General features: G+C 43.6%; 1 protein-coding gene across 5 annotated transcripts in view; it reads left to right on the forward strand.

Annotated features, from left to right (window-relative positions):
• LOC134351808 (arf-GAP with SH3 domain, ANK repeat and PH domain-containing protein 1-like) overlaps positions 1-27625 on the forward strand; it is a 729826-nt gene that overhangs the window by 578474 nt on the left and 123727 nt on the right. For all 5 annotated transcript variants that reach the window (XM_063058512.1, XM_063058513.1, XM_063058511.1 and 2 more), the window contains exons 18-19: positions 6542-6633; positions 19353-19539. In XM_063058512.1, coding sequence (XP_062914582.1) covers positions 6542-6633; positions 19353-19539 — 279 coding nt within the window. The remainder of the gene's footprint in view (positions 1-6541; positions 6634-19352; positions 19540-27625) is intronic.

Below are 27625 nucleotides of genomic sequence, written 5' to 3' on the forward strand. Positions count from 1 at the left end.
CTTCCCATCTACCATCAGGTCAATAGAGGTGTGGTGCATTTAAAATAGAAAGCAATAAATACTGGGCTGAAAGTGTTGTATTTGAATGCATGCAGCTTAAGAAATAAAATGGATGATCTTGAAATTCACCTACAGAATGGCAAGTATGACGTTGTGGCCATCTCTGAAACTTGGCTAAAGGATGGCTGCCATTGGGAGCTGAATGTCTTAAGGATATACGGTGTACTGGAAAGTTAGGTTTGTAGTCAGAGGTGGTGGTGTGGCCCTGTGTATAAGAAATAATATTAAAACATTGGAAAGGGATAACATAGGATCAGAAGGTGCAGAGTCTCTATGGGTTGAATTAAGAAATGACAAGGGTAAAAGGACCCCAATAGCAGTTGTATACAGCCCTCCAAACAGCAGCCGGGATGTGGATAACAAATTGCAGCAGGAGATAGAAAAGGCATGTCAGAAGGACAATGTCATGATAATCGCTGGAGATTTTAACATGAAAATAGATTGGGAAAACCAGGCCAGTACTGGACCTCAAGAGAGAGAACTTGCAGAATGTCTAAGGGATGGCTTTTTAGACCAGCTTGTTGTTGAGCCCACTAGGGGATTGGCTGTGTTGGATTGGGTGTTGTGCAATGATCCAGAGGTGACAAGAGAGCTTAAGGTTAAGGAACCCTCAGGAAACAGTGATCACAATATGATCGAGTTCACTTTGAAATTTGAGAAGAAGAAATTAAATTACAATATGTCGGTATTTCAGTGAAATGAAGGAAATGGCAATGGCCTGAGAGGGGAACTGGCGAAGGTTGATTGGAAAGAAACACTAGCAGGAAAGACAGCAGAGCAGCAATCGCTGCAGATTCTGCGAAAAATGAAGGAAGTGCAAGACAGATATATTCCAAATAGGAAGAATTTTTTGAATGAAAGAAGGACACTGACGAGGCTGACAGGTGAAGTCAGAGCCAAAGTAAAAGCAAAAGAGAGGGCATGCAAGGAAGCCAAAGCTAGTGGGAAGATAGATGATTGGGAAGCTTTTATAAATTTGCAGAAACTAAGAAATTCATTAGGAAGAAAAAGATGAATTATGAAAGGAAGCTGGTGACTAATATCAAAGAAGATACTAAAAACTTTTAAGTAAAAGAGAGTTGAGGATAGATGTAGGACCAATAGAAAATGATGTTGGAGATATTATAGTGAGAGACGCAGAGATGGCAGAGGAACTGAATGCGTATTTCAGACATCCCACCTCTCCCGGAAGTTCTGGGAGTCTCCCGCATATTGACAGTGGCTCCCTGACGCCCGGAACTTATCTACAATATCCCAGAAATAGATTTTTTTGAGAGGGAGATGGAGAGCGGCATCCTGATTGGTCTCTCTTCGTGCTGAGCGTGGTCCCCAACCACTGAGCCACGAGGAAACGATATGAGTCAGCTGCACCTTTCCTCATTCCCTGTCACGCACTGTTTGAATTTTTACGCACGCGAGGTCATCATTGACCCAAGACGTGCAAAGGAATGGGTCCGTGACCCATTTGTGAATGTCCCCGGTGAATCATCCACGTCAGCACGGGAAAAAATCAGCTCCTCGAGCTTGCAAATGACGGTGGGCTGAAAAGTATGTTTGACATAACATCGCTGCCGGCATTCTGGATCAAAGACAAGGCTGAATATCCTGAGATAGCCACAGAAGCACTGAAAACGTTGCTTCCATTTCCAACATATCTCTGTGAAGCGGAGTTTTCTGCAATGAATGCAACGAAAACTAAATTGCAGAATAGACTGGACATAAGGAACCCCCTTTGAGTATCGCTGTCTCCCAAACAAGCCCAGGGCTCCCACTGATTCAGCGATATTGGTGTGTTGCAATGATTTTATATGTTCATATGTGGAAAATATGCGCTGTGTGTTTAATATCCAAACGTTACTTAAAATGTTATGATGCAATTGACTTATCACCTGTATTCCGGTTGTGATTAACACCCCCGCCCCCGGTCGGCCGGTCTGCAAGAATTTTGTCAATATTAAACCGGTCTGCGGTGCAAAAACGATTGCGGACCCCTGCTAAGTAGACCTATCAGTTTTCTATGTGGGCGGGCTTTACAGTTGACCTCAAAAATAATGACAGTGTTGTTCGCTGCACTGTTCGCAACAGTGACTTTTCTATTGCCCATGGTGGGTTAAAATGTAAAAAACATGTTGAGGTGAGTTTAACAGGTGTCATTCATTTATTAGCATAGCTAACGTTATTTAAACTAGCTGGCTGGCTGCTAAGGAGCTACGCTATTGATGTCCTACTTGATGAGGCCAAACTCCCTGTAGACTTGCTTAAAGTTGTAATAGAATAAACATAATATAAATACATATTTTAATGTCACATGTTCTGCACATACCCAACTTGGTTTACAGATTAGACAAAGTCACTAAACAAAGTATTACATACACCCTTGGAGGTCGACGGGGGGGGTGGGGTGGTGGGGGGTGGGATATGGGGTTGCGGGGGGCAGGGGTGCTACCTCCCTGAAATGAGTTTTTTGCAGTGTGGGATGTCTGGTATTTTGCATCAGTCTTCACAGTGGAAGACATCTGCAGTATACCAGACCTTCAAGAGTGTCAGAGAAGTGAAGAATGTGCCGTGAAAATTACGACAGAGAAGGTGCTCAAGAAGGTTAATGGTCTGACGGTGGATAAATCTCCTAGACATGATGGAAAGCACCCTCGGGTTCTGAAGGAAGTAGCTGGAGAGGTTGCAGAGGCATTAACAATGATCTTTCAAGAATTAATAGATTCTGGCATTGTACCGGATGACTGGAAAATTGCAAATGTTACTCTGCTATTTAAGAAGGGTGGGAGGCAGCAGAAAGGGAATCATAGACCTGTTAACCTGACATCAGTGGTTGGGAAGTTGTTGGAATCGATTGTTAGGGATGAGATTACGGAGTACCTGGAGGCACATGGCAAGATAGGCCAAAGCCAGCATGTTTTCCTGAAAGGAAAATCCTGCCTGACAATCTACTGCAATTTTTTGAGGAAATTACAAACAAGGTAGACAAAGGAAATGCAGTAGATGTGGTGTACTTGGATTTTCAGAAGGCCTTTGACAAGGTGCCGCACATGAAGTTGCTTAGCAAGATAAGAGCCCATGGAATTACAGGGGAGTTACCAGCATGGGCGGAGCATTGGCTGATTGGCAGAAAACCAAGAGTAGGAATAAAGGGATTCTATTCTGAACACACAGTACTCTGCAAATGCTGGGGTCAAAGCAACACTCACAACACGCTGGAAGAACTCAGCAGGTCAGGCAGCATCCGTTTCAGGCCGGAACCCTTCGTCAGGACTGAAGAGGGAAGGGGCAAAGGCTCTATAAAGAAGGTGGGGGAGGGTGGGAAGGAGAAGGCTGGTAGGTTCCAGGTGAAAAACCAGTTAGGGGAAAAATAAAGGGGTGGGGGAGGGGATAGGCAGGAAAGGTGAAGAAGGAATAGGGAAAGCACAATGGGTAGTAGAAGGAGGCGGAACCATGAGGGAGGTAGTAGGCAGCTGGGGGAGGGGGCAGAGTGAAATCTGCCCCCTCCCCCAGCTGCCTACTACCTCCCTCGTGGTTCCGCCTCCTTCTACTACACATTGTGCTTTCCCCTATTCCTTCTTCACCTTTCCTGCCTTTTCCCTCCTCCACCCCTTGATCTTTATACTTTATTGTCGCCAAACAATTGATACTAGAATGTACAATCATCACAGCGATATTTGATTCTGCGCTTCCTGCTCCCTGGAGTACAAATCGATAGTAAGTATTAAAAAATAAAATTATAAATCATAAATGGAAAATAGATAATGGAAAGTAAGGTAGTGCAAAAAAATCGAGAGGCAGGTCTGGATATTTGGAGGGTACGGCCCAGATCTGGGTCAGGATCCGTTTAGCAGTCTTATCACAGTTGGAAAGAAGCTGTTCCCAAATCTGGCCGTATGAGTCTTCAAGCTCCTGAGCCTTCTCCTGGAAGGAAGAGGGATGATAAATGTGTTGGCTGGGTGGGTTGTGTCCTTGATTAATCTGGCAGCACTGCTCTGATGGCGTGCGGTGTAAAGTGAGTCCAAGGACGGAAGATTGGTTTGTGTGATGTGCTGCACCGCGTTCACAATCTTCTGCAGCTTCTTCCGGTCTTGGACAGGACAACTTCCATACCAGGTTGTGATGCACCCTAGAAAAATGCTTTCTACAGTGCATCTATAAAAATTAGTGAGGGTTTTAGGGGACAGGCCAAATTTCTTTACTTTCTCAGGAAGTAAAGGCGCTGGTGGGCCTTCTTGGCAGTGGACTCTGCTTGGTTGGTCCAAGTCAGGTCATTTGTGATACTGACCCCGAGGAACTTAAAGCTTTTGACCTGTTCCACTTGCGCACCACCGATGTAAATTGGGTCGTGCGGTCCGCTACTTCTTCTGAAGTCAACAACCAATTCCTTCGTCTTGCTGATATTGAGGGATAGGTTATTATCTTCGCACGATCTTTCCCCTTACTAGTTTTTCACCTGGAACCTAGCAGCCGCCTTCTTCCCACCCTCCCCCCACCTTCTTTATAGGGCCTCTGCCCCTTCCCTCTTCAGTCCTGACGAAGGGTTCCGGCCCGAAACGTTGACCGATCGTTTCCACAGTTGCTGCCCGACCTGTTGAGTTCCTCCAGCATGTTGTGAGGGATCCTATTCTGGCTGGCTGCTGGTTACCAATGGAGTTCCACAGGGGTCGATGTTGGGACCGCTGCTTTTTATGATGTATGTCAATGACTTGGACTATGGCATTAATGGATTTGTGGCTAAATTTGCCGATGATACAAAGATAGGTGGAGGAGCGAGTACTGTTGAGGAAACAGAGAGCCTGCAGAGAGACATAGATAGTTTAGGGGAATGAGCAAAGAAGTGGCAAATAAAATACAATGTTGGAAAATGTATGGTCATGCACTTTTGTGGAAGAAATAAACAGGCAGACTATTGTTTAGATGGGGAGAGAATTGAAAATGCAGAGATGCAAAAGGACTTGGGAGTCCTTGTGCAGGATATCCTGAAGGTTAACCTCCACGTTGAGTTGGTGGTGAAGAAGGCAATTGCAATGTCGGCATTCATTTCTAGAGATATAGAGTATAAGAACAGGGATGTGATGTTAAGGTTCTATAAGGCACTCGTGAGACCACGCTAGGAGGATTGTGTGCAGTTTTGGGTTCCTTATTTTAGAAAGGATATACTGACATTGTAGAAGGTTCAGAGAAGGTTCACGAGAATGATTCCAGGAATGAAAGGGTTACCGTATGAGGAATATCTGGCAGTTCTTGGACTGTATTCACTGGAGTTCGGGAGAATGAGGGGGGATCTCACAGAAACATTCCGAATGTTAAAAGGCCTGAACAGATTAGATATGGCCAAGTTATTTCCCATGGTAGGGGAGTCTAGGATAAGAGAGGGCACAACTTCAGGATTGAAGAACGTCCATTTAGACCAGAGATGCTGAGAAATTACTTTAGTTGGAGGGTGGTAAATCTGTGGAATTTGTTACCACGAGCAGCTGTGGAGGCCAAGTCATTGGGTGCATTTAAGGTAGAGATAGATAGGTTGTTGACTAGCCAGGGCATCGAAGGGTATAGGGAGAAGGCAGAGGAAAAGGGATGACTGGAAGAATTGGATCAGCCCATGATTGAATGTCGGAGCAGACTCGATGGGCCGAATGGCCTACTTCTGCTCCTATACTTTATGGTCTATGGTCTCACAACTGCCTCTGCATGTATACCAACTGCCCTGTCCTCAGCCACAAGACATAGGAGCAGAATTAGGCCACTTAGGATCAGTGCTGGGACACTGATTATTTGCAACATCTATAAGTGATTTGGATGCAAATGTAGAAGTACGATCAGCAAGTTGAAGGAAGTTGGTGGTATTATGGATACCATTAACCTTCTGAATGGCGTACTTCTTCTATATCTTATGGTCTTATGATTTCTGAACGCACCATGAAAACTACCTCACTTTTGCACTGTATTTCTTATTGTAACTTCCCATTTTTTTATGTATTCCATTGTACTGGTGCTACAAAGCAACAAATTTCATGACATGGCAGTGATAATGAACTTGGTTCTGATTCAGAATTAGATAAGTAAATGAAGGGTTAATAATTTGTTGTGTGTGGAACCAATAGATCATGTAAAGGCAACATAACTTCATTGGACATGTGATTAGGAAAGAGGGGTTAGAATGCACGGTAATTATGGGAAAGGTTGAAGGGAAGAAAGCTAAAGGAAGGCAAAGACAAATGATGATGGAGACAACAGCCAGAGAGCTGGAAATGAATACCAATAAATTGATCCACTTGACCCGAAACAGGAGTGTGTGGGCCATGGCAGTCAAAGCTCAAACTGGGCACGGCACCTGATGATGATGATGATGGAACCAATAGACTAGATGGACCTTTGAAATTTTACAGATGCTGTTTATTAATCAACTTCAATTAAAAATTATTCTTTTGTTACATACATTGTGACTTTTAGAAAAGACTAAAACAGAAACATTTGTTTTCAGCTGGCCAAGAATGTAGGAAATACCAGTTTTAATGAAATTCTGGAAGCCAGTCTGCCACAGTCATCACCAAAGCCTACTCCACACAGTGACATGTAAGTACACTTGTAAAAGTTAAGGTGATTTAGAAATAAGTGACAATGGGCATTCTTATTTATTTTGTGTGCATTGGTTTGAATTAAATTGCGTAATTTTATTCCTCATACTAGAATGTGATTTTATTAGTTTTAGCCCATGTACCAACCAGTTAAAGTGGTCTGAATTTTGGCATGAGCTCCCATTGTACAGAAATCTAGTTATACTTCACTAAGGTGTGTAAGCAAAAGAAGTACTTTCTGGCCAAAGTCTCTTGGACTGATTAGACTCTGGGGCTCCGTACAATGCAATTAGGTATTCAAAGCATATTCGAAACAAAAATATGCTAATTTTTGAAAGCAATAATTTCAGGTCATTCTTTTAAATAATTGAAAACCTTACTGCAAGCACAAATGGTTAAAAATATCAGCATTTACTTTATTCTTACTTTACTTCCTTGCAGTCATAAAATCCACACAAATAAATGAGCTTGCAGATCTTACACCAGGTCCATCGAGATGCTGGATCTGCAGGCAGATGTTCTAATTCAAATGGTAGGGACTTCTAGTAAGTTCATGCTTTGCCGCTGGGTTCCACAGCAAGAATCTGTTGGCAAGTTTGGAGCTACTTTGTTCAGACCTCATGTCGAAATCTAAGCCCATGGAGTACCATATGATATGTCATTGCTATTGTTATTAAGCAATTCAAGTACAAGAGTGAACTTTGGAAGATTCTATTTCTTAGCCAGTTAGATTGCAGCTTCTCAGAATTGCCAATGATGTGGAAGTCCAGGCCCCCACTATATTTTAAACACAAGAAATTTTGCAGATGCTAAAAATCCAGAATTACACACAAAGAAAATGTAGGAGGAACTCAACAGGTCAGGCAGCATCTATGGAGAGGAATAAACGGTTAATGTTTTGGGCTGAGAACCTTCATCAGGACCAGAAAGGAAGAGTGAAGCAACCAGATTCTGTCCTAATGAAGGGAGTTGGCCTGAAATGTCGACTGTTTATTTCTCTCCATTGATGACTTGCTGAGTTCCTCCAGCATTTTGTGTGTGTGTGTGACCCAATATGTTTGTTCTTACTGTCCTTACATGTTTGCTGCCATTGAGAAGGATGTACAGGATCCTTGGGTCCCACACCACTATGTTAAAGAACAATTATTACCATCAGGCTCCTGAACCAGCAAGATCAGAATTAGAGGCCTAGTGTTCCAGGTCCTGTCATCGGCAAGTCTGGAGTTGGAGGCCTGGAGCTCAAGGCCTTCATTCGTCATCTTCAGCAAGCCTTGGGATTCATAGCAAAGATTGAAACACAAAGCTTGATCGGATGTTCAGAAGTTGAGGCCTGCTGGCCAGAGCCCTGAGTCTGCAAGTCTGTATGTCTACTAGGAAGTCGGAGGCTTCTGTGAATCCGTGAGTCCACTGGAGATTCAACCATCAGGCTCCTGAACCAGTGTGGGTAGCTTCAGTGACTTCAACACTGAACTGATTCCACAGCCTATAGACTCACTCTCATATTATCTACAATTCTTGTTGCTTAGTATTATTTATTTATTTGTTATTATTTGTTTTGTTTTGCATTTGCATAGTTTGTCTTTTGTACATTAATTTGTTTGCAAGTTTTCGTATGTAGTTTTTCATTGATTTAATTGTATCTCTTTATTCTACTGTGAATGCATGCAAGAAAATGAATCTCAGGGTAGTATATGGTAACACGTAATTTGATAATAAATTTACTTTCAGCTTTGACATTTGGCTTGAATGTTTTTTCTAGTATTTCTGATATTTATTCAAATAACCAAGGTATTTCAAAGTGTTCCCATACAGGAATTTATTTCTGCTCTTGAAAATTTATAGCCCAGACAATTTTTCTCTGCATCGTCTTATTGCAGTCTCGAAATTTGAATGGATACTTCCCAAACTGATTGACTTTCCATGCCTGACTTGATTTTGCAACAGTTATGCATGAGATACTGTTGTCCTTTTTCAGAATTCTATTTGGTGTATCCTGAGAATTAGTCCAAGTTGTCCCTAAGTAGTCATTGATTCAGATTCATTTTTATCACTCACATCAAAACGTATAGTGAGAAACATTTGCATTAACAAGCAACACAAACTAAAGGTGTGCTGGGGGCAGCCACTAAGTGTCACCACACATAGCATGCCCTCTGTGTTCACAGAACAACAGCACCAAAACAAGCCCTGTCCTTCCTCCACCCACCTACCCACCCATGCACACACACAGATCTTCTTCCAACCCCAGGCCAGTGTCTTCCTCATTGAAGACTGGTGCTTATACAGTTCTTCCATGATTTCCTTGCCCCCCATTACTACCTCTCCAACATCATTTTCCAGTGGGCTGATATGTACTCTCGCCTCTCTTTTACATTTCATGTATCTGAAGAAACTTTTGGTATCCTCTTTAATACTATTGGCTAGTTTGCCTTTGTATTCAATCTTTTTCTTTATGACTTTTTAGTTGCCTTCTGTTGGATTTTAAAAGCTTTCCAATCCTTTAACATCAACCTTCTTTTACCAATCTAACTGTATATTGAAATTTTTGCTCTATTATCAGAATCAGAATCAGGTTGATTATCACCGGCATGTGACGTGAAATTTGTTAACTTAGCAGCAGCAGTTCAACGCAGTACATAATATAGAAGAGAAAAAAATAATAATTAATAAATAAATAAATCATTATAGTATACGAATATTGAATAGATTTTTTAAAACGTGCAAAAAACAAAAATACTTCATATTCCAAAAAGTGAGGTAGTGCCCAAGGGTTCAATGTTCATTTAGGAATCAGATGGCAGAGGGGAAGAAGCTGTTCCTGAATCACTGTGTGTGTGCCTTCAGGCTTTTGTACCTCCCACTTGATGGTAACAGCCAGAAAAGGACATGCCCTGGGTGCTGGAGGTCCTTAATAATGGACGCTGCCTTTCTGAGACACTGCTCCTTGAAGGTGTCCTGGGTACTTTGTAGGTTAGTACCCAAGATGGAGCTGACTAGATTTACAAGCTTCTGCAGCTTCCTTCGGTCTTGTGCAGTAGCCCCCCAATACCAGACAGTGAGGCAGCCTGTCAGAATGCTCTCCACAGTACATCTGTAGAAGTCTTTGAGTATATTTCTTGACATGCCAAAACTCTTAAAACTCCTAATGAAGTATAGCCACTGTGTTGCCTTCCTTATAACTACATCGATATGTCGGGACCAGGTTTGATCCTCAAAGATCTTGACACCCAGGAACTTGAAACTGCTCACTCTCTCCACTTCTGATGCCTTTATCAGGATTGGTATGTGTTCCTTCGTCTTACCCTTCCTGAAGTCCACAATCATCTGTTTCACCTTACTGACATTGAGTGCCAGGTTGCTGCTGTGGCACCACTCCACTAGTTGGCATATCTCACTCCTGTACACCCTCTCATCACCACCTGAGATTCTACCAACAATGGTTGTATCATCAGCAAATTTATAGATGGTATTTGAGCTATGCCTAGCCACACAGTCATGTGTATGTAGAGAGTAGAGCAGTGGGCTAAGCACACACCCCTGAGATGCGCCAGTGTTGATCGTCAGCGAGGAGGACATGTTATCACTAATCCCCACAGATTGTGGTCTTCCAGTTAGGAAGTTGAGGATCCAATTGCAGAGGGAGGTACAGAGGCCCAGGTTCTGCAATTTTTCAAGCAGGGTTGTGGGAATGATGATATTAAATGCTGAGCTATAGTTGATGAATAGCATCCCGACATAAGTGTTTGTGTTGTCCAGGTGGTCTAAAGTCATGTGGAGAGCCATTGAGATTGTGTCTGCCGTTGACCTACTGTGGCGATGGGCAAATTGCAATGGGTCCAGGTCCTTGCTGAGGCAGGAGTTCAGTCTGGTCATGACCAACCTCTCAATCCTTTTCATCACTGTTGACGTGAGTGCCACCGGGCGATAGTTATTAAGGCAGCTCACATTATTCTTCTTAGGCACTGGTATAATTGTTGCCTTTTTTGAAGCAAGTGGAAACTTCTGCCCGTAACAGTGAGAAGTTGAAAATGTCCTTGAGTACTCCTGCCAGTTGGTCGGCACAGGTTTTCAGAGCCTTACCAGGTACTCGATCGGGACCTTCTGCCTTGCAAGGGTTCACTCTCTTTAAAGACACCTTAACATCGGCCTCTGAGACAGAGATCACAGGGTCATCAGGTGCAGCAGGGATCTTCACAGCTCTAGTTCTGTTCTCGAAAGGGAGAACAGAACTAGAGCTGTGAAGATCCCTGGCAGGCATAGAAGGCATTGAGTTCATCTGGTAGTGAAGCATCGCTGCCATTCATGCTATTGGGTTTCTCTTTGTAGGAAGTAATGTCTTGCAAACCCTGCCAGAGATGCCGTGCATCTGATGTCACCTCCAACGTTGTTTGAAATTGTCTCTTCACCCTTGAAATAGCTCTCTGCAAATCATACCTGGTTTTCTGGTACAGGCCTGGGTTGCCAGACTTGAATGCCACAGACCTAGCCTTCAGCTGACGACGTACCTCCTGGTTCATCCACGGCATTTGGTTTGGGAATATACAATAAGTCTCTCTAGGCACACACGCATCCACACAGGTTTTAATGAAGTCAGTAACAACTGCAGCATACTCATCCAGGTTTGAAGATGAATCCCTGAATACAGTTCAGTCCACCGATTCAAAGCAATCCTGTAGGCACTCCTGTGCTTCCCTTGTCCATAGCTGCTTGGTTCTCACTACTGGTGCTACAGTCTTTGGTCTCTGCCTATACTCAGGGAGTAGAAGTACAGCCAGGTGATCAGACTTCCTGAAGTGGGGGCGTGGAATAGCACGGTAGGCATTCTTGATGGTGGTGTAGCAATGGTCCAGTGTGTTGTTTCCTCTGGTATTGCAAGTGATCTGTTGATGGTAATTGCTTAGTGATTTTTTTCCAGACTGGCCTGGTTAAAATCTCCCAAAAAGATGGTGAAGGCATTAGGGTGCGCTGTTTCGTGCATGTTGATCCCATTGCTCAGCTCATCGAAAGCCTAATTGACATCGGCCTGCGGTGGAATGTATACTGTTACCAAAATGACCCCAGAGAACTCCCGTGGTAGGTAAAAAGGACGGCACTTAACTGCTAGATATTCCAGGTCTGGTGAGCGGAATTGGGACAGCACTGATATATCTGTGCACAAAGAAAAGCTGATCATGAGGCATACTCCTGCACCTCTGCTTTTGGGAGACTCTATAGATCCATCCTGACGGTGTATAATAAACCCCTCAATCTGAATCGCTGCATCTGTTACGGAAGGGGTTAACTAGGATTCCGTGAAGCAAAGGAGACACACAGTCCTAATGTCCCTCTGATTCAGCACCCTAGCCCTGAGATCATCGATTTTATTCACCAGAGACTGCATGTTTGCCAGCAAAATAGTCGGTATAGGGAGTTTAAAACTCCGTTTCCTTAAACGCACTTGTAAACCCGCGCTTCCTCCGAGGTATCCTACATGGGCGCTTCTGACCACGATTGATATTGTTTCCGTCAATTTTAAGCAGCAATAGTTTACTTAAGTGCATTAAGACATCTTTGTTGACTGTACTGACCTTGGAAGCGGTTGTGCTTTTTAGCTGTATCAAGCTGAAACGGAATTATTTAATCGTATCCATGGAGAGTACTGCTGCTACTTGAGTCGCACCTAGGCGTTCCAGAAGTAAATATGCCCTTTCTTGGGCTTTTATGTTGGCTTCTACTTCTCTCGTCAGCCAAAGATACATCATCCTGCCTTGAGAATACTGCTATTTCTTTGGGATGTATCCATTCTGTGCCTTCCGAATTGCTCCCAGAAACTCCAGCCATTGCTGCTCCGCTGTTATGCCTGCTAGTATTTCCTTCCTATCAGTTTTGGCTCGCTCCTCTCTCATGCTTCTGTAATTCTCTTTACTCCACTGTAATACTGCTACATCTGACTTTAGCTTCTCCTCCTCAAATTGCAGGGTGGATTCTTTCATATTATGAAAGAATATTATGAGCATATATATTATCATCACTGACCCCTAGGGTTCCTCTACCTTAAGCTCTAATTAGTTCTGGTTCATTGCACAACACCCAATTGTGAATAGCTCATTCCATAGTGGGCTTAACTATGAGCTGCACTAAAATGCCATCTCAGATATATTCTATAAATTTACCCTTTTAGGGTCCAGCATCAACCTTATTTTACCAATCTAACTGCATACTGAAACAGTTTTTTTTTAGCTCTTCCCACAATGATTTTACACCTTCCAATAAGATGTTACCTCTTTCTAAAGATTTGATTTCATTTTTTACCAACAGCGCCACCCCACCCCCTCTGCCTACCTGCCTGTCCTTTCACTACAATGTGCATCCTTGGATGTTAAGCTCCCAGCTATAATTTTCTTTCAGTCATAATTCAGTGCTCCCACAACACCATACATGCCAATTTGTAACTGTGCTAGAAGTTCATCTACCTTATTTCATACATTCAAAATATAACACCTTCAGTCCTGTATGCATCACCCTTTTCAATCTTGACTCCCTTTTACATTGCAACTCCTCCCATTGAGTGCAATTTTACCTGTTCATCAGCCTCTCTTTGCATTCTCACTACACACTGCCTCTGTTAGTAAACCAACTACCCCATCCTCAGCACTATCACTCCATTATTCATCCCCCTGCCAAATTAGTTTAAACCCTCCAGAATCACTGTACCAAACCTGTTTGCAAGGTCCCCCTCAGGTTAAGATGTAACCTGTCCCTTTTGAACAGATTGTATCTTCCCCAGAAGAGATCCCTATGATTGAGAAATCTGAAGTCCTGCCCCTTTCGCCACTCCATTTGCAGAATCATCCTATTCTTATCCTCACTGGCACGTGGTACAGGCAGCAATCCAGAGATTACTACCCTACAGGTATTACTTTTCAGCTTTCTATCTAGTTTTCTAAAATCTCTCTTCACGATCTCCTCACCTTTCCTACCTATGTTATTGGTGCCCATATGTACCATGATCTGGCTGCTAACCCTCCCCCTTTAGAATGGCATGAACACAGTGTGAGACATCTCTGACCCTGGCACCTGCAAGGCAACATACCATCCAGGTGTCTCTATCATCTCTATTCCTCTAACTAGAATCTCCTGTCACTACTGCAGTCCTCTTCACCACTCTTCTCTTCTGAGCCGTAGCACCAGATTCAGTGCCAGAGATCCAGTCACTGCAGCTTCCACGTGGTAGGTCATCCTCCTCAACGGTATCCAAAAAGCTATACTTATTATTGAGGGAACGGCGACAGCAACAAACTTCACTACATGTTAGTTAAGCAAACTCAATGGCTCTCCACACGGCTTCAGACCACCTGGACAACACAAACACCTAAATGCTGTTCATCGACTATAACTCAGCATTTAATATCATTCTAACCATCCTGATTGAGAAGTTGCAGAACCTGGGCCTCTGTACCTCCCTCTGCAATTGGATCCTTAATTTCTTAACTGGAAGACCACAATCTGTGCGGATTGATGATAACATATCCTCCTCGCTGACGATCAACACTGGCGCACCTTAGGGGTGTGTGCTTAGCCCACTGCTCTACTCTGTGTATACACATGACTGTGTGGCTAGGCATAGCTCAAATACCATCTATAAATTTGCTGATGATACGACCACTGCTGGTAGAATCTCAAATGGTGACGAGAGGGTGTACAGGAGAGAGATATGCCAGGTGATGAACTGAGAGCTTGGATACATACATGGAATTGTGATGTGGTGGCCATTACAGAGACTTGGCTGGCACCAGGGCAGGAATGGATTCTCAATATCCCTGGATTTCAGTGCTTTAAAAGTGATGGGGGATGAGGGGTGGCATTACTGGTCAGGGATACTATTACAGCTACAGAAAGGGTGGGTAATGTAGCAGGATCCTCTTTAGAATCAGTATGGGTGGAAGTCAGGAACAGGAAGGGCACAGTTACTCTATTGGGGGTATTCTGTAGGCCCCCTGGTAGCAGCAGAGATACCGAGGAGCAGATTGGGAGGCAGATTTTGGAAAGGTGCAAAAATAACAGGGTTGTTATCATGGGTGACTTTAACTTCCCTAATATTGATTGGCACCTGATTAGGTCCAACGGTTTAGATGGGGCAGAGTTTGTTAAGTGTGTCCAGGACAGATTCCTATCACAGTATGTTGACAGCCCGACTAGGGGGAATGCCATACTAGATCTAGTATTAGGTAACGAACTGGGTCAGGTCACAGATCTTTCAGTGGATGAGCAACTGGGGGACAGTGACCACTGCTCCCTGGCCTTTAGCATTATCATGGAGAAGGATAGAATCAGAGAGGGCAGGAAAATTTTTAATTGGGGAAGGGCAAATTATGAGGCTATAAGGCTAGAACTTGTGGGTGTGAATTGGGATGATGTTTTAGCAGGGAAACGTGCTACGGACATGTGGTCGATGTTTAGGGATCTCTTACAGGATGTTAGGGATAAATTTGTCCTGGTGAGGAAGATAAAGAATGGTCGGGTGAAGGAACTATGGGTGACAAATGAGATGGAAAATCTAGTCAGATGGAAGAATGCAGCATACATGAGGTTTAGGAAGCAAGGATCAGATGGGTCTATTGAAGAATATAGGGTAGCAAGAAAGGAGCTTAAGAGGGGGCATGAAAAGGCCTTGGTGAGTAGGGTAAAGGAAAACCCCAGGGCATTCTTCAGTTATGTGAAGAACAAAAGGATGACAAGAGTGAAGGTAGGACCAATTAGAGATAAAAGTGGGAAGATGTGCCTGGAGGCTGTGGAAGTGAGCGAGGCTCTCAACTTCTCTACGGTATTCACCAATGAGAGGGAACTTGATGACGATGAGGCCAATATGAGTGGGGTTGATGTTCTGGAGCATGTTGATATTAAGGGAGAGGAGTTGTTGGAGTTGCTAAAATACATTAGGACGGATAAGTCCCTGGGGCCTGACGGGATATTCCCCAGGCTGCTCCACAAGGCGAGGGAAGAGATTGCTGAGCCTCTGGCTAGGATCTTTATGTCGTCATTGTCCACTGGAATGGTACCAGAGGATTGGAGGGAGGCGAATGTCTCCTTGTTCAAAAAAAGTAGTAGGGATAGTCCGGGTAATTATAGACCTGTGAGCCTTACGTCTCTGGTGGGAAAGTTGTTGGAAAAGATTCTTAGAGATAGGATCTATGGGCATTTAGAGAAGCATGGTCTGATCAGGGACAGTCAGCATGGCTTTGTGAAGGGCAGATGGTGTCTAACAAGCCTGATAGAGTTCTTTGAGGAGGTGACCAGACATATAGATGAGGGTAGTGCAGTGGATGTGATCTACATGGATTTTAGTAAGGCATTTGACAAGGTTCCACACTGTAGGCTTATTCAGAAAGTCAGAAGGCATGGGATCCAGGGAAGTTTGGCCAGGTAGATTCAGAATTGGCTTGCCTGCAGAAATTAAGGGTCATGGTGGAGGGAGTACATTCGGATTGGAGGGTTGTGACTAGTGGTGCCCACAAGGACCGGTTTGGGACCTCTACTTTTAGTGATTTTTATTAACAACCTGGATGTGGGGGTAGAAGGGTGGGTTGGCAAATTTGCAGATGACACAAAGGTTGGTGGTGTTGTGGATAGTGTAGAGGATTGTCGAAGATTGCAGAGAGACATTGATAGGATGCAGAAGTGGGCTGAGAAGTGGCAGATGGAGTTCAACCCGGAGAAGTGTGAGGTGGTACACTTTGGAAGGACAAACTCCAAGGGGGAGTACAAAATAAATGGTAGGATACTTGGTGGTGTGGAGGAGCAGAGGGATCTAGGGGTACATATCCACAGATCCCTGAAAATTGCCTCACAGGTAGCTAGGGTAGTTAAGAAAGCTTATGGGGTGTTAGCTTTCATAAGTCGAGGGATAGAGTTTAAGAGTCGCAAGGTAATGATGCAGCTCTATAAAACTCTGGTTAGGCCACACTTGAAGTACTGTGTCCAGTTCTGGTTGCCTCACTATAGGAAGGATGTGGAAACATTGGAAAGGGTACAGAGGAGATTTACCAGGATGCTGCTTGGTTTAGACAGTATGCATTATGATCAGAGGTTAAGGGAGCTAGAGCTTTACTCTTTGGAGAGAAGGAGGATGAGAGGAGACATGATAGAGGTGTACAAGATATTAAGAGGAATAGATAGAGTGGACAGCCAGCGCCTCTTTCCCAGGGCACCACTGCTCAGTGCAAGAGGACATGGCTTTAAGGTAAGGGGTGGGAAGTTCAAGGGGGATATTAGAGGAAGGTTTTTTACTCAGAGAGTGGTTGGTGCGTGGAATGCACTGCCTGAGTCAGTGGTGGAGGCAGGTACACTAGTGAAGTTTAAGAGACTACTGGACAGGTATATGGAGGAATTTAAGGTGGGGGGTTATATGGGAGGCAGGGTTTAAGGGTCGGCAGAACATTGTCGGCCGAAGGGCCTGTACTGTGCTGTACTATTCTATGTTCCATGTAACTAGTGGAGTGGTGTCGCAGCAACAACCTGACACTCAACGTCAGTAAGACGAAAGAGCTGTTTGTGGACTTCAGGAAGCGTAAGACGAAGGAACATATACCAATCCTCATAGAGGGATCAGAAGTGGAAAGAGTGAGTAGTTTCAAGTTCCTGGGTGTCAAGATCTCTGAAGATCTAACCTGGTCCCAACATATAGATATAGTTAAAAAGAAGGCAAGGCAGCGACTATATTAGGAATTTGAAGAGATTTGGCATGTCAACAAATACACTCAAAAGCTTCTGTAGTTGTACCGTGGAGAGCCCTTACACTTCCTCCCTTAGCACCATTCAGGGCCCCAGACAGTCCTTCCAGGTGAGGCGACACTTCACCTGTGAGTCGGCTGGGGTGATGTACTGCGTCCGGTGCTCCCGATGTGGCCTTCTATATATTGGCGAGACCCGACGCAGACTGGAAGGTCGTTTTGCTGAACACCTAAGCTCTGTCCGCCAGAGAAAGCAGGATCTCCCAGTGGCCATACATTTTAATTCCACATCTCATTCCCATTCTGATATGTCTATCCACGGCCTCCTCTACTGTAAAGATGAAGCCACACTCAAGTTGGAGGAATAACACCTTATATTCCGTCTGGGTAGCCTCCAACCTGATGGCATGAACATTGACTTCTCAAACTTCAGCTAATGCCCCACCTCCCCCTCGTACCCCATCCGTTATTTATTTATATACCCACATTCTTTCTCTCTCTCTCTCCTTTTTCTCCCTCTGTCCCTCTGACTATACCCCTTGCCCATCCTCTGGGTTCCCTCCCCCACCTCCTTTTCCTTCTCCTTGAGCCTCCTGTCCCATGATCCTCTCAAATCCCTCTTGCCAATCAACTGTCCAGCTCTTGGCTCCATCCCTCCCCCTCCTGTCTTCTCCTATCATTTTGGATCTCCCCCTCCCCCTCCCACTTTCAAACCTCCTACTAGCTCTTCCTTCAGTTAGTCCTGACAAAGGGTCTCGGCCCAAAACGTCGACTGTACCTCTTCCAAGAGATGCTGCCTGGCCTGCTGTGTTCACCAGCAACTTTGATGTGTGTTGCTTGAATTTTCAGCATCTGCAGAATTCCTCGTGTTAGCATTCTGACAGGCTGCATCATTGTCTGGTATGGAGGGGCTACTGCACAAGACCAAAAGAAGCTGCAAGGGTTGTAAATCTAGTCAGGTCCATGTTGGGCACTAGCCTACAAAGTACCCAGGACATCTTTCGGGAGCAGTGTCTCAGAAAGGTAGCGTTCATTATTCAGGACCTCCAGTACCCAGGGCATGCCCTTTTCTCACTGTTACCATCAGGTAGGAGGTACAGAAGCCTGAAGGCGCACACTCAGCGATTCAGGAACAGCTTCTTCCCCACTGCCATCCGATTCCTAAATGGACATTGAATCTTCGGACACTACCTCTTTTTTTTAAATATACAGTATTGTTTTTGCAGGTTTTTAAAATCTATTTAATATACATAATTGAGTTACTTGTTCATTTAATATTTTTAAAATTTTATTTATTTATATTTCTCTCTGCTAGTTTATATATTACATTGAACTGCTGCTGCTAAGTTATCAAATTTCACGTCACATACCGGTGATAATAAACTTCATTCTGATTCTGTTAATAAATCTAATTCTGAAATCCAGAGCACTACTGCATAGGGGTAGGTGTTCAAGCTGAACTCTTAATCATTTAAATTTGCAGATGATTTTAAAACTAACCTTAATAGCATAGATTAGGCTCATTGTCTCCATGTTAATTAAATTGATAACATTTGGTACTCCTTGGAAATTTAACATTGGGTTATTTATTTGGGTTCCCGTTCAAATGCTTGAAAATAAATCTCAAGCATACCTGCCTAGTTGGAAGCAATGCTCCTTTCTGGAGAATTTACAGAAGATGTGAAATGCAATTGCTCCAACTTGTTGGTGAAGACAGGATTTACATAATAATGCTGTGTGCATGGTTTCAATGCAGAACTGCTCATTGGCAGTTACATCAAAATTTTCTCATTCAATAAATTTGAGTGTTCAATTGTAATTAAATCAGGAGAAGTCTGTCACTGGCAATCAAACTGCATGAGCACCTTGTTAAAGCTTTTGTGATATCCATAACTCTTGCAATAGATGAAAATAGCCAGTGGAATATCAATCAGTTGTTGGATGTTTATTTTGTCTTTAAAAAAAATTGTGAATTTTTCAGTTGCGTAATTTTGCTTTCTTCAAACAGGACTGCACGTAAAGAATACATTCATGCGAAATATGTAGATCATAAGTTTGCCAGAAGATTGTGCAACTCTTCTGCAGCTAAGATGAATGAGTTGTTAGAATCTGTGAAATCAAGAGATTTACTTGCACTAATTCAAGTCTATGCAGAGGGAGTTGAATTGATGGAACCACTACCTGATTTTGGCCAGGTGAGAGATATTAACTTTTGTACCTGCCTGGAATTGTATCTCTCATTGTATACAGCAAGTATGTAGTTTGTAACTCATTTTAAGTTTGATCAGTGAACTTTATTTTTTATATACATTTCAGCTTGGCCTAATACACAGGCATCTCCAAACCTATTTCACACTACATGAAATAATAGACATTCAGCAAGAAAAACTAGAAAAAGAATTATATTTTATCAACGAGGGCTTCCTCTACGAGAACGTATTTTTTCCTAATCTCTTTCATTTCTTCTGACACCTCTAAAGATTAAAGCAGGTTTTAGGAAATGATTGTGAGACTATTTAAGAAACATAATCACTAATAATAGCTGCACTTAAAATGTATTTCATTGGCATGGAAAGGAATAACATCTGGTTAAATTTGGCACTACCGAAGATGTGTGACATTTTACTGGTAGTTCTGAAGTAAATTGTGGTAAATTATCACCATAAACAATGAAGAGGCGAGCGAAGGCAAAGCAAATTTGTAAGATGTACCCTGCCGATACACTGCATACTTTGAGTTGAAGCCACACTGGTTGGAATGAACAATTCGGAGGAGAGAAGACCGGACAGAGGAGTTCTGATGCCCGTCCAGCTGGCCCGGGTGTGAGGGCAGATCGTTCTAAGCGCTGAGCCGATTTGGAGAGGTTGAGAATGGCTTCTTTGGCAGCGGAATCTATGTCCAAAGCAATTCACCACAGTGAGGCCCTGGTCCTAATGCAAGGTTTGGACAATTTAACCCAACAATTTCTCTGGGTAACCCAAACAAATACACCTCATGTGCTCCTTGATGTGAGTTTTCATCATGCGTCCCGTCTGGCCAATACATGCTGCTCCGCATTCACAGGGAATTCTGTAAACTCCAGCCGTCCTGAGTCCCAGGTCATCTTTGACCTGCCTAAGCTGTGATTTGAGCTTCCTTACAGGTTCGTGGATGGTATTAACCAGCGGTAGTAGAACATTGCATTCGCAATAGGCGTAGGATTGACTTCAGCACAAAACTGTTAAGAGCCTCAAAGGCTTTTGGGACTGCATGGTGAAGGAAGCCTTTGAAATAAAACTAGAGGAAAAGAATTTTAATAAAGACAAAGGTCTTGATCTAAGTAAGAATTGGAATTCGATTGTAAACAAGGTGGAACAGCGGAAACCTGATTGGTTGAGGACTAACCAATCAGGAGGGACGGACGCCGGGAGTATAAATACTACTTGACATGCCCAAGCATCATCCTTGATGAGGATGGCAGAGTTTGCCATCAAAACGTCGGTTAAAATCAATACCTGTACCCGGCTGGAAGCACGAGAGGAGTTTATTCATTATATATGCTGGAAAAGCACTAGATCCTTTTACAAATCTCAAGGTTGTTTAATTTATGCATTCTTTTGATAATAAATGCATTTTGAATAAAGAGCCAATGTTTCAGGCTGAAACACTTCAGGACTGGAAAGGAAGGGGGAAGAAACCAGAATAAGAATGTGAAGGCATGGGAAGGAGTGCAAACTGGCAGGTGATAGGTGAGACCAGGTGTGGGGGAAAAGGTTGAAATTCTAATGTATGTTTCTTCATTAACTTTCTCCTCCCTATCTCTCTGTTTCTCAAGCCTTACAACTTTTTGCATTTCTGATCCTTAAAGACTGCTTCACGTGACTGAAGATGGCAATAGTTTGATGAGAAATGTATAAAATTTTTCATGTAAACTCAATTTTTGCTGGTAGTTGTCCTCATTGGTTGTGTTATGGCCTGGTTATGCAATTCCAATGCATATAATGCAATAGTCTGCTTAAGTCCTGATGAAGGGTCTTGGCCCGAAATATCAACTCTTTATTCCTCTCCGTAAATGCTGCCCGATTTGCTGAGTTCCTCCAACATTTTTTGTAGGTGACTCTGGATTTCCAGCATCTGCAAAGTCTCTTATGTTTATTCATTGGCTTTAAAATATCTTCCCAAGATTGAGAAAAGGGATAAGTAGAGATATAATTTTTCTGAACACATGTCCTCATACCTCAACTCCATTTTATCCCCCTTGGTTCAGTCCCTTCCCACCTACATCCGCAACGCTTCTCATGCTCTTGATCTTCTCAGTAACTTTCATTTCCCTGGCCCTGGCTGTCTCATTTTTGCCAGGGATGTCCAGTCCCTATACACTTCCATCTTCCAACAAGAAGCCCTTAAAGCTCTCTGCTTCTTTCTCAATAAAAGAATCAACCAGTTCCCATCTACCACCACCCTACACTGTCTGGCAGAACTGGTCCTCATCTTCAACAATTTTTCCTTCAGCTCCTTGCGCTTTCTCCAGAATCAAGGGGTAGCCATGGGCACCCGCATGGGGCCCCAGCTATGCCTGTCTTTTCGTTGGCTACATAGAACAGTCCATGTTCTAAGCTTTGCACCAGTAATACTCCCCAATTCCTTGCTACATTGACAACTGCAGTGGGCAGTTCATGCATCCATGCTGAGCTTGTCAATTTCATCAACTTTGCCTCCAATTTGCACCCTGCACCTAAATTCATTTGCTCTACTTCTGACATCTTCCTGCCCTTTCTCAGTCTCTCTATCTCCATCTCTGGAGAGGAACTGTCAACCAACATCTTTTATCAAATGAACGATTCCCACGATTATCCTGAGCATATTTCTTCCCAGCCAAGCTCCTGTAAAAATGCTATTCCCTTTTCCGAGTTTCTTCATCTCCACTGTATCTGTTTCCAGGACATCAGAGATGTCCTCCTCCTTCAATGAACAGGGTTTCCCTTCCTCTGCCATTGTGCTGCCTTTAACCACATTTCCTCCATTTCCTGAACATCTGCACTCACCCCATCTTCCCACTGCATTAACAGTGATAGAATTCTTCATCCTGACCTACCACCCCATGAGCCTCTGCATCCGACACATCATTCTCCACAACTACTGCCATCTCCGAAGGGATCGTACCACCAAACATATTTTTACCTGCCCTTCCGTTTACCACAGGGATCACTTCCTCCGGGATTTCCTTGTCCATTCATCCCTCCCCACTAATCTCCCTTCTGTCACTTATCCCTGCAAGCAGCCAAAAAGCCACACCCCACTCCTCTTCTACTCCTTACTCTGACCTCTTAACTCTTCTCACCTGCCTATCACCTCCCTCTGGGTCCCCTCCTCCGTCCCTTTCTGCAATGGCCCACTCCTATCAGATTCCTTCTTCTCACGTTCTTTACATTTCCCACTCATCTGACTTCACCTTCCTGCTATCCTCCTTCCTCTCCTCTCACCAGCTTTTTATTCTGGCATCTTCCCCCTTTCTTTCCAGTCTTGAAGAAGAGTCTCTGCCCAAAATATTGGCGGTTTATTCACTTCCATAGATTCTGCCGGACCTGCTGATTTCCTCCAGCATTTTGTATGTGTTGCTTTGGATTTCCAGCATCTGCAGAATTTCTTATGTTTATAATTTTTCTTTCCTGTGTTGTCCATGTGAACTCCTTTACTCGGGGGTCTCTGGAAATGGCTCGTTCGCCTCTCTGGCCGCCTCCCAACTTGGCGTTAAAAGACCCACTGTTCTCGGGCTACATACGTCTAAGGAATTCACACTCCGGTCCTGCCAAATCCATAAGCTTGGGATGTCTTTCCCATCCAAGCCCAGTTTGTGCGAATGCTGTGTGATTTGCTGCCCTATTACAACTCATTGCCAGGAAGTAACAGACCACACACTGCATATAATTAAAGGAAGTATATTTATGAATATTAACTTAACCAAAGGGTTAGTAAGGAAAAGAAAAGGAAAAAACAAAGCAGGCCCATTATAATTAAGCAGTTAAATGTGCACAGGTTGGAGCTCAACTCTTCCAAAAGTCATATTCACCGATCCTCAGTAGACTCCCACACCACGCCCCATCGAATCACGGTCCCCAGTAGATTGAATCCTATGATTGGTTCTCTCCACCGTCTTCTCTCTTCATCTCCCTAAGACCATAAAACATAGGAGCAGAATTAGGTCATCTGGCCCATCGAGTCAGCCACTCAATCATGGCTGATCCTTTTTTTTTCTATCTCCTCCTCAACCACCGTTCCTGGCCTTCTCCCCGTAACCTTTGATGCCATCTCCAATCAAGAACCTATCAATCTCTGCCTTAAATACACCCAACGACCTGGTCTCCACAGCTGCATGTGGCAACAAATTCCACAAATTCACCACCCTTTCTTTAAAGAAACTTCTCTGCATCTCTGTTTTGAAAGGGTGCCCCTTTATCCTGAGTCTGTGCCCTCTTGCCCTAGACTCTACCACCTTCGGAAACATCCTTTCCACATCTACTGTGTCTAGGCCTTTAAACATTCAAAAGGTTTCAATGAGATCCCCCCTCATCCTTCTGAATTCCAGCAAGTACAGACCCAGAGCCATCAAATGTTCCTCGTATGATAACCCTTTCATTCCTGGAATCATCCTTGTGAACCTCCTCTGGATCCTCTCCAATGCCAGCACATCTTTTCTAAGATGACAGAACCAAAACTGCTCACAGTACTCAGGGTGAGGCCTCACCAGTGCCTTATAAAGCCTCAGCATCACATCCTTGCTTTTGTAATCAAGAACTCTTGAAATGAATGCTAACATGGCATTTACCTTTCTCTCCACCGACTCAACCTGCAAGTTAACCTTCAGGGTGTTCTGCAAAAGGACTACCAAGTCCCTCTGAATCTCAGATTCCTGGATTTTCTTCCCGTTTAGAAAATAGTCCATACATTTATTTCTACTACCAAACTGCATGGCCATGCATTTTCCATTTTCTTTTTTGCCATTTGCCATTTTCTTGCCCATTCTCCTAATCTAATGGTGCCACAGCAACAATCTGGCACTCAACGCCAGTGAGACAAAAGAGCTGATTGTGGACTTAAAGAAGGGTAAGACAAAGCAACACATACCAATCCTCATAGAGGGATCAGAAGTGGAGAGAGTGAGCAACTTTAAGTTCCTGGCTGTCAAGATCTCTAAGGATCTAACCTGGTCCCAACATATTGATGTAGTCATGAAGAAGGAAAGACAGCGGCTATACTTTATTAAGAGTTTGAAGCGAATTGGCATGTCAACAGATACACTCAAAAACTTCTATAGTTGTACTGTGGAGAGCATTCTGACAGGCTGCATCACTGTCTGGTATGGAGGGGCTACTGCACAGGACTGAAAGAAGCTGCAGAAGGCTGTAAATCTAGTCAGCTCCATCTTGGGCACTAGCCTACAAAGTACCCAGGACATCTTTAGGGAGCGTTGTCTCAGAAAGGCAGTGTCCATTTTTAAAGACCTCCAGCACCCAGGGCATGCTCTTTTCTCACTGTTACCATCAGGCAGGAGATACAGAAGCCTGAAGGCACACACTCAGCGATTCAGGAACAGCTTCTTCCCTCCTGCCATCCAATTCCTAAATGGACATTGAACCCTTGGACACTACCTCACTTTGGAATATGCAGTATTTCTGTCTTTGCACATTTTTTAATAGTCTATTCAATATACGTAATTGATTTACTTGTTTATTATTGTGTTTTATTTATTTTTTTCTCTCTCTACTAGATTATGTATTGCACTGAACTGCTGCTGCTAAGTTAACAAATTTCACGTCACATGCCGGTGATAATAAACCTGATTCTGATTCTGTCTAAGTCCTTCTGCATCCTACCTGTTTCCTCAACACTATCTGCCCCTCTACCAATCTTCGTATCATCTGCAGACTGGACAACGAAGCCATCTATTCCATCATCTAAATCGTTTACATACAGCTTAAAAAGAAGTGGTCCCAACACTGACCTCTGTGGAACACCACTAGTCGCTAACAGCCAACCAGAAAAGGATCCTTTTATTCCCACTCGCTGCCTCCTACCAATCAGCCAGTGCTCTGACCATGTTAGTAACTTTACTGTAATACCATGGGCTCTTAACTTGGTAAGCAGCCTTATGTGTGGCACCTTGTCAAAGGCCTTCTGAAAGTCCAGATATACAACATTCACTGCATCCCCTTCATCTATCCTACTTGTCGTCTCCTCAAAGAATTCCAACAGTTTCATCAGGCAGGATTTTCCCTGAAGGAAACCATGCTGTCTTTGTCTTATCTTGTCCTGTGTCGCCAAGTACTCAATCATCTCATCCTTAACAATGGACTCTTAACATCTTCCTAGCCTCTGAGGTCAGGCTAACTGGTCTATAATGTCCTTTCTGCTGCCTTCCTCCTTTCTTAAAGAGTGGAGTAACATTTGTAATTTTCCAGTCCTCTGGCACCATGCCAGAGTCCAATAATTTTTTAAAGTTCATTTCTAATGCCACCACAATCTCTAACGCTACCTCTTTCAGAACCCTAGGGTGCAGTTCATCTGGTCTGGGTGATTATTGTACCTATAAGACCTTCAGCTTTTTGAGCATCTTCTCTCTTGTAACAGTAGCTACACCCACTTCTCTTCCTTCACACACTACAACATCAGGCATACTGCTAGTGTCTTCCACAGTGAAGACTGATGCAAAATACTCATTTAGTTCATCAGCCATCTCCTTGTCCCCGTTATTATTTCTCCTGCCTCATTTTCTCGTGGTCCTATATCCACTCTCATTTCTTTTTTATTTTTAAAATACTTGAAAAAACTTTTACTAACCACTTTGATATTATTTGCTAGCTTGCTTTCATATTTCATCTTTTCCTTTCTAATGTTTTTTTTACTTGCTGTCTAGATTTTTAAAAACTTCCCAATCCTCTACCTTCCCACTAATTTTTGCTTTAATATTTGCCCTTTCTTTAGCTTTTGCAATAGCTTTGACTTCCCTTGTCAGACACGGTTGTACTATTTTGCCATTTAAGTATTTCTTCAGTTTTTGAATACACATGTCCTGCATCTTCCTCATTTTTCCCAGCCAAACAAGGACCCAAGCTCACACTGGTGTCAATCACAGGAAAAAAAAATCCCCCGATTGGATGCAACACACATCAAAGTTGCTGGTGAACGCAGCAGACCAGGCAGCATCTCTAGGAAGAGGTACAGTCAATGTTTCAGGCCAAGACCCTCTGTCAGGACCCTTCGTTCGTCCTGATGAAGGGTCTCGGCCTGAAACGTCGACTGTACTTCTTCCTAGAGATGCTGCCTGGCCTGCTGCGTTCGCCAGCAACTTTGATGTGTGTTGCTTCAATTTCCAGCATCTGCAGGATTCCTGTTGTCCCCGATTGGATGGCTCACTTCCCAAACATTACTTCTACAGAAAGACTATTACATGAAGTATTCTACAAAGTTAGCAGTAAAACCTTTACCAGGGCATTACACTCTCCCCCCACCAAAAATAGTCATCTCCTCATGACTTTGAGATGATTTATCACCCCTTCATGAATAACACACATTTTCAAAGGAATTTCATGATGCCAGGATCTCGGATCCAGGTGTAAATCCAGGGATAGCTTACTGCATATACTATTTATTAAAAATAACTATAAATTGCACATTGCACATTCAGATGGAGACGTAAAATAAAGATTTTTACTCCTTATGTACATGAAGGATGTCAGAAATAAAGTCAGTTCAAATGGCAGTGACATATCTCACCAAGGGGATAGGCGCCTCACTCTGTTCCCCCGGTGCGACATAGGCCGGTCTGTCTGGGGGTTTCCTTACTCTGAGACCTCCTTACTCCATCATCTACTTCTTCAGTTTCAGACATTACCAGGGCTGTTTCCTGTCTACATGGTGAGGTCCCTCCCTGTCCATTACTCGTGCCTCCTGACAACTCAGGTCCCCTCGTCACTTGGCTGAGCTCGGCATCATGCCTAGTTACTTTAGAGTCCAGTCTCCCGTCATTGTCTAACTGCAAACCTTCCTGCCCACTGCTAGTTTCCCCCATTTCACTCGCCTCAACTTGAGAAGGGTAGGGGATCTATTCATCATTGATTGGGGAGTTTGCAAAGGGTGGCATATACCACACCCCCACTTTCTCCTGCTCTGAGTCCATGTCACATTCAGTGGTTAAGTCCAGACTGTTCTTTCCACTGCTTGTCCTTCGGTTCTTCCATGTCCGCTGCACAATCCTCTTACTAGATGTAAGGTCCAGGTCAGGCTCAGGGTCAACACGTACCT

Source organism: Mobula hypostoma, chromosome 9 (genome assembly GCF_963921235.1).
Source record: "Mobula hypostoma chromosome 9, sMobHyp1.1, whole genome shotgun sequence".
Classification (NCBI taxonomy): Eukaryota; Metazoa; Chordata; class Chondrichthyes; order Myliobatiformes; family Myliobatidae; genus Mobula; species Mobula hypostoma.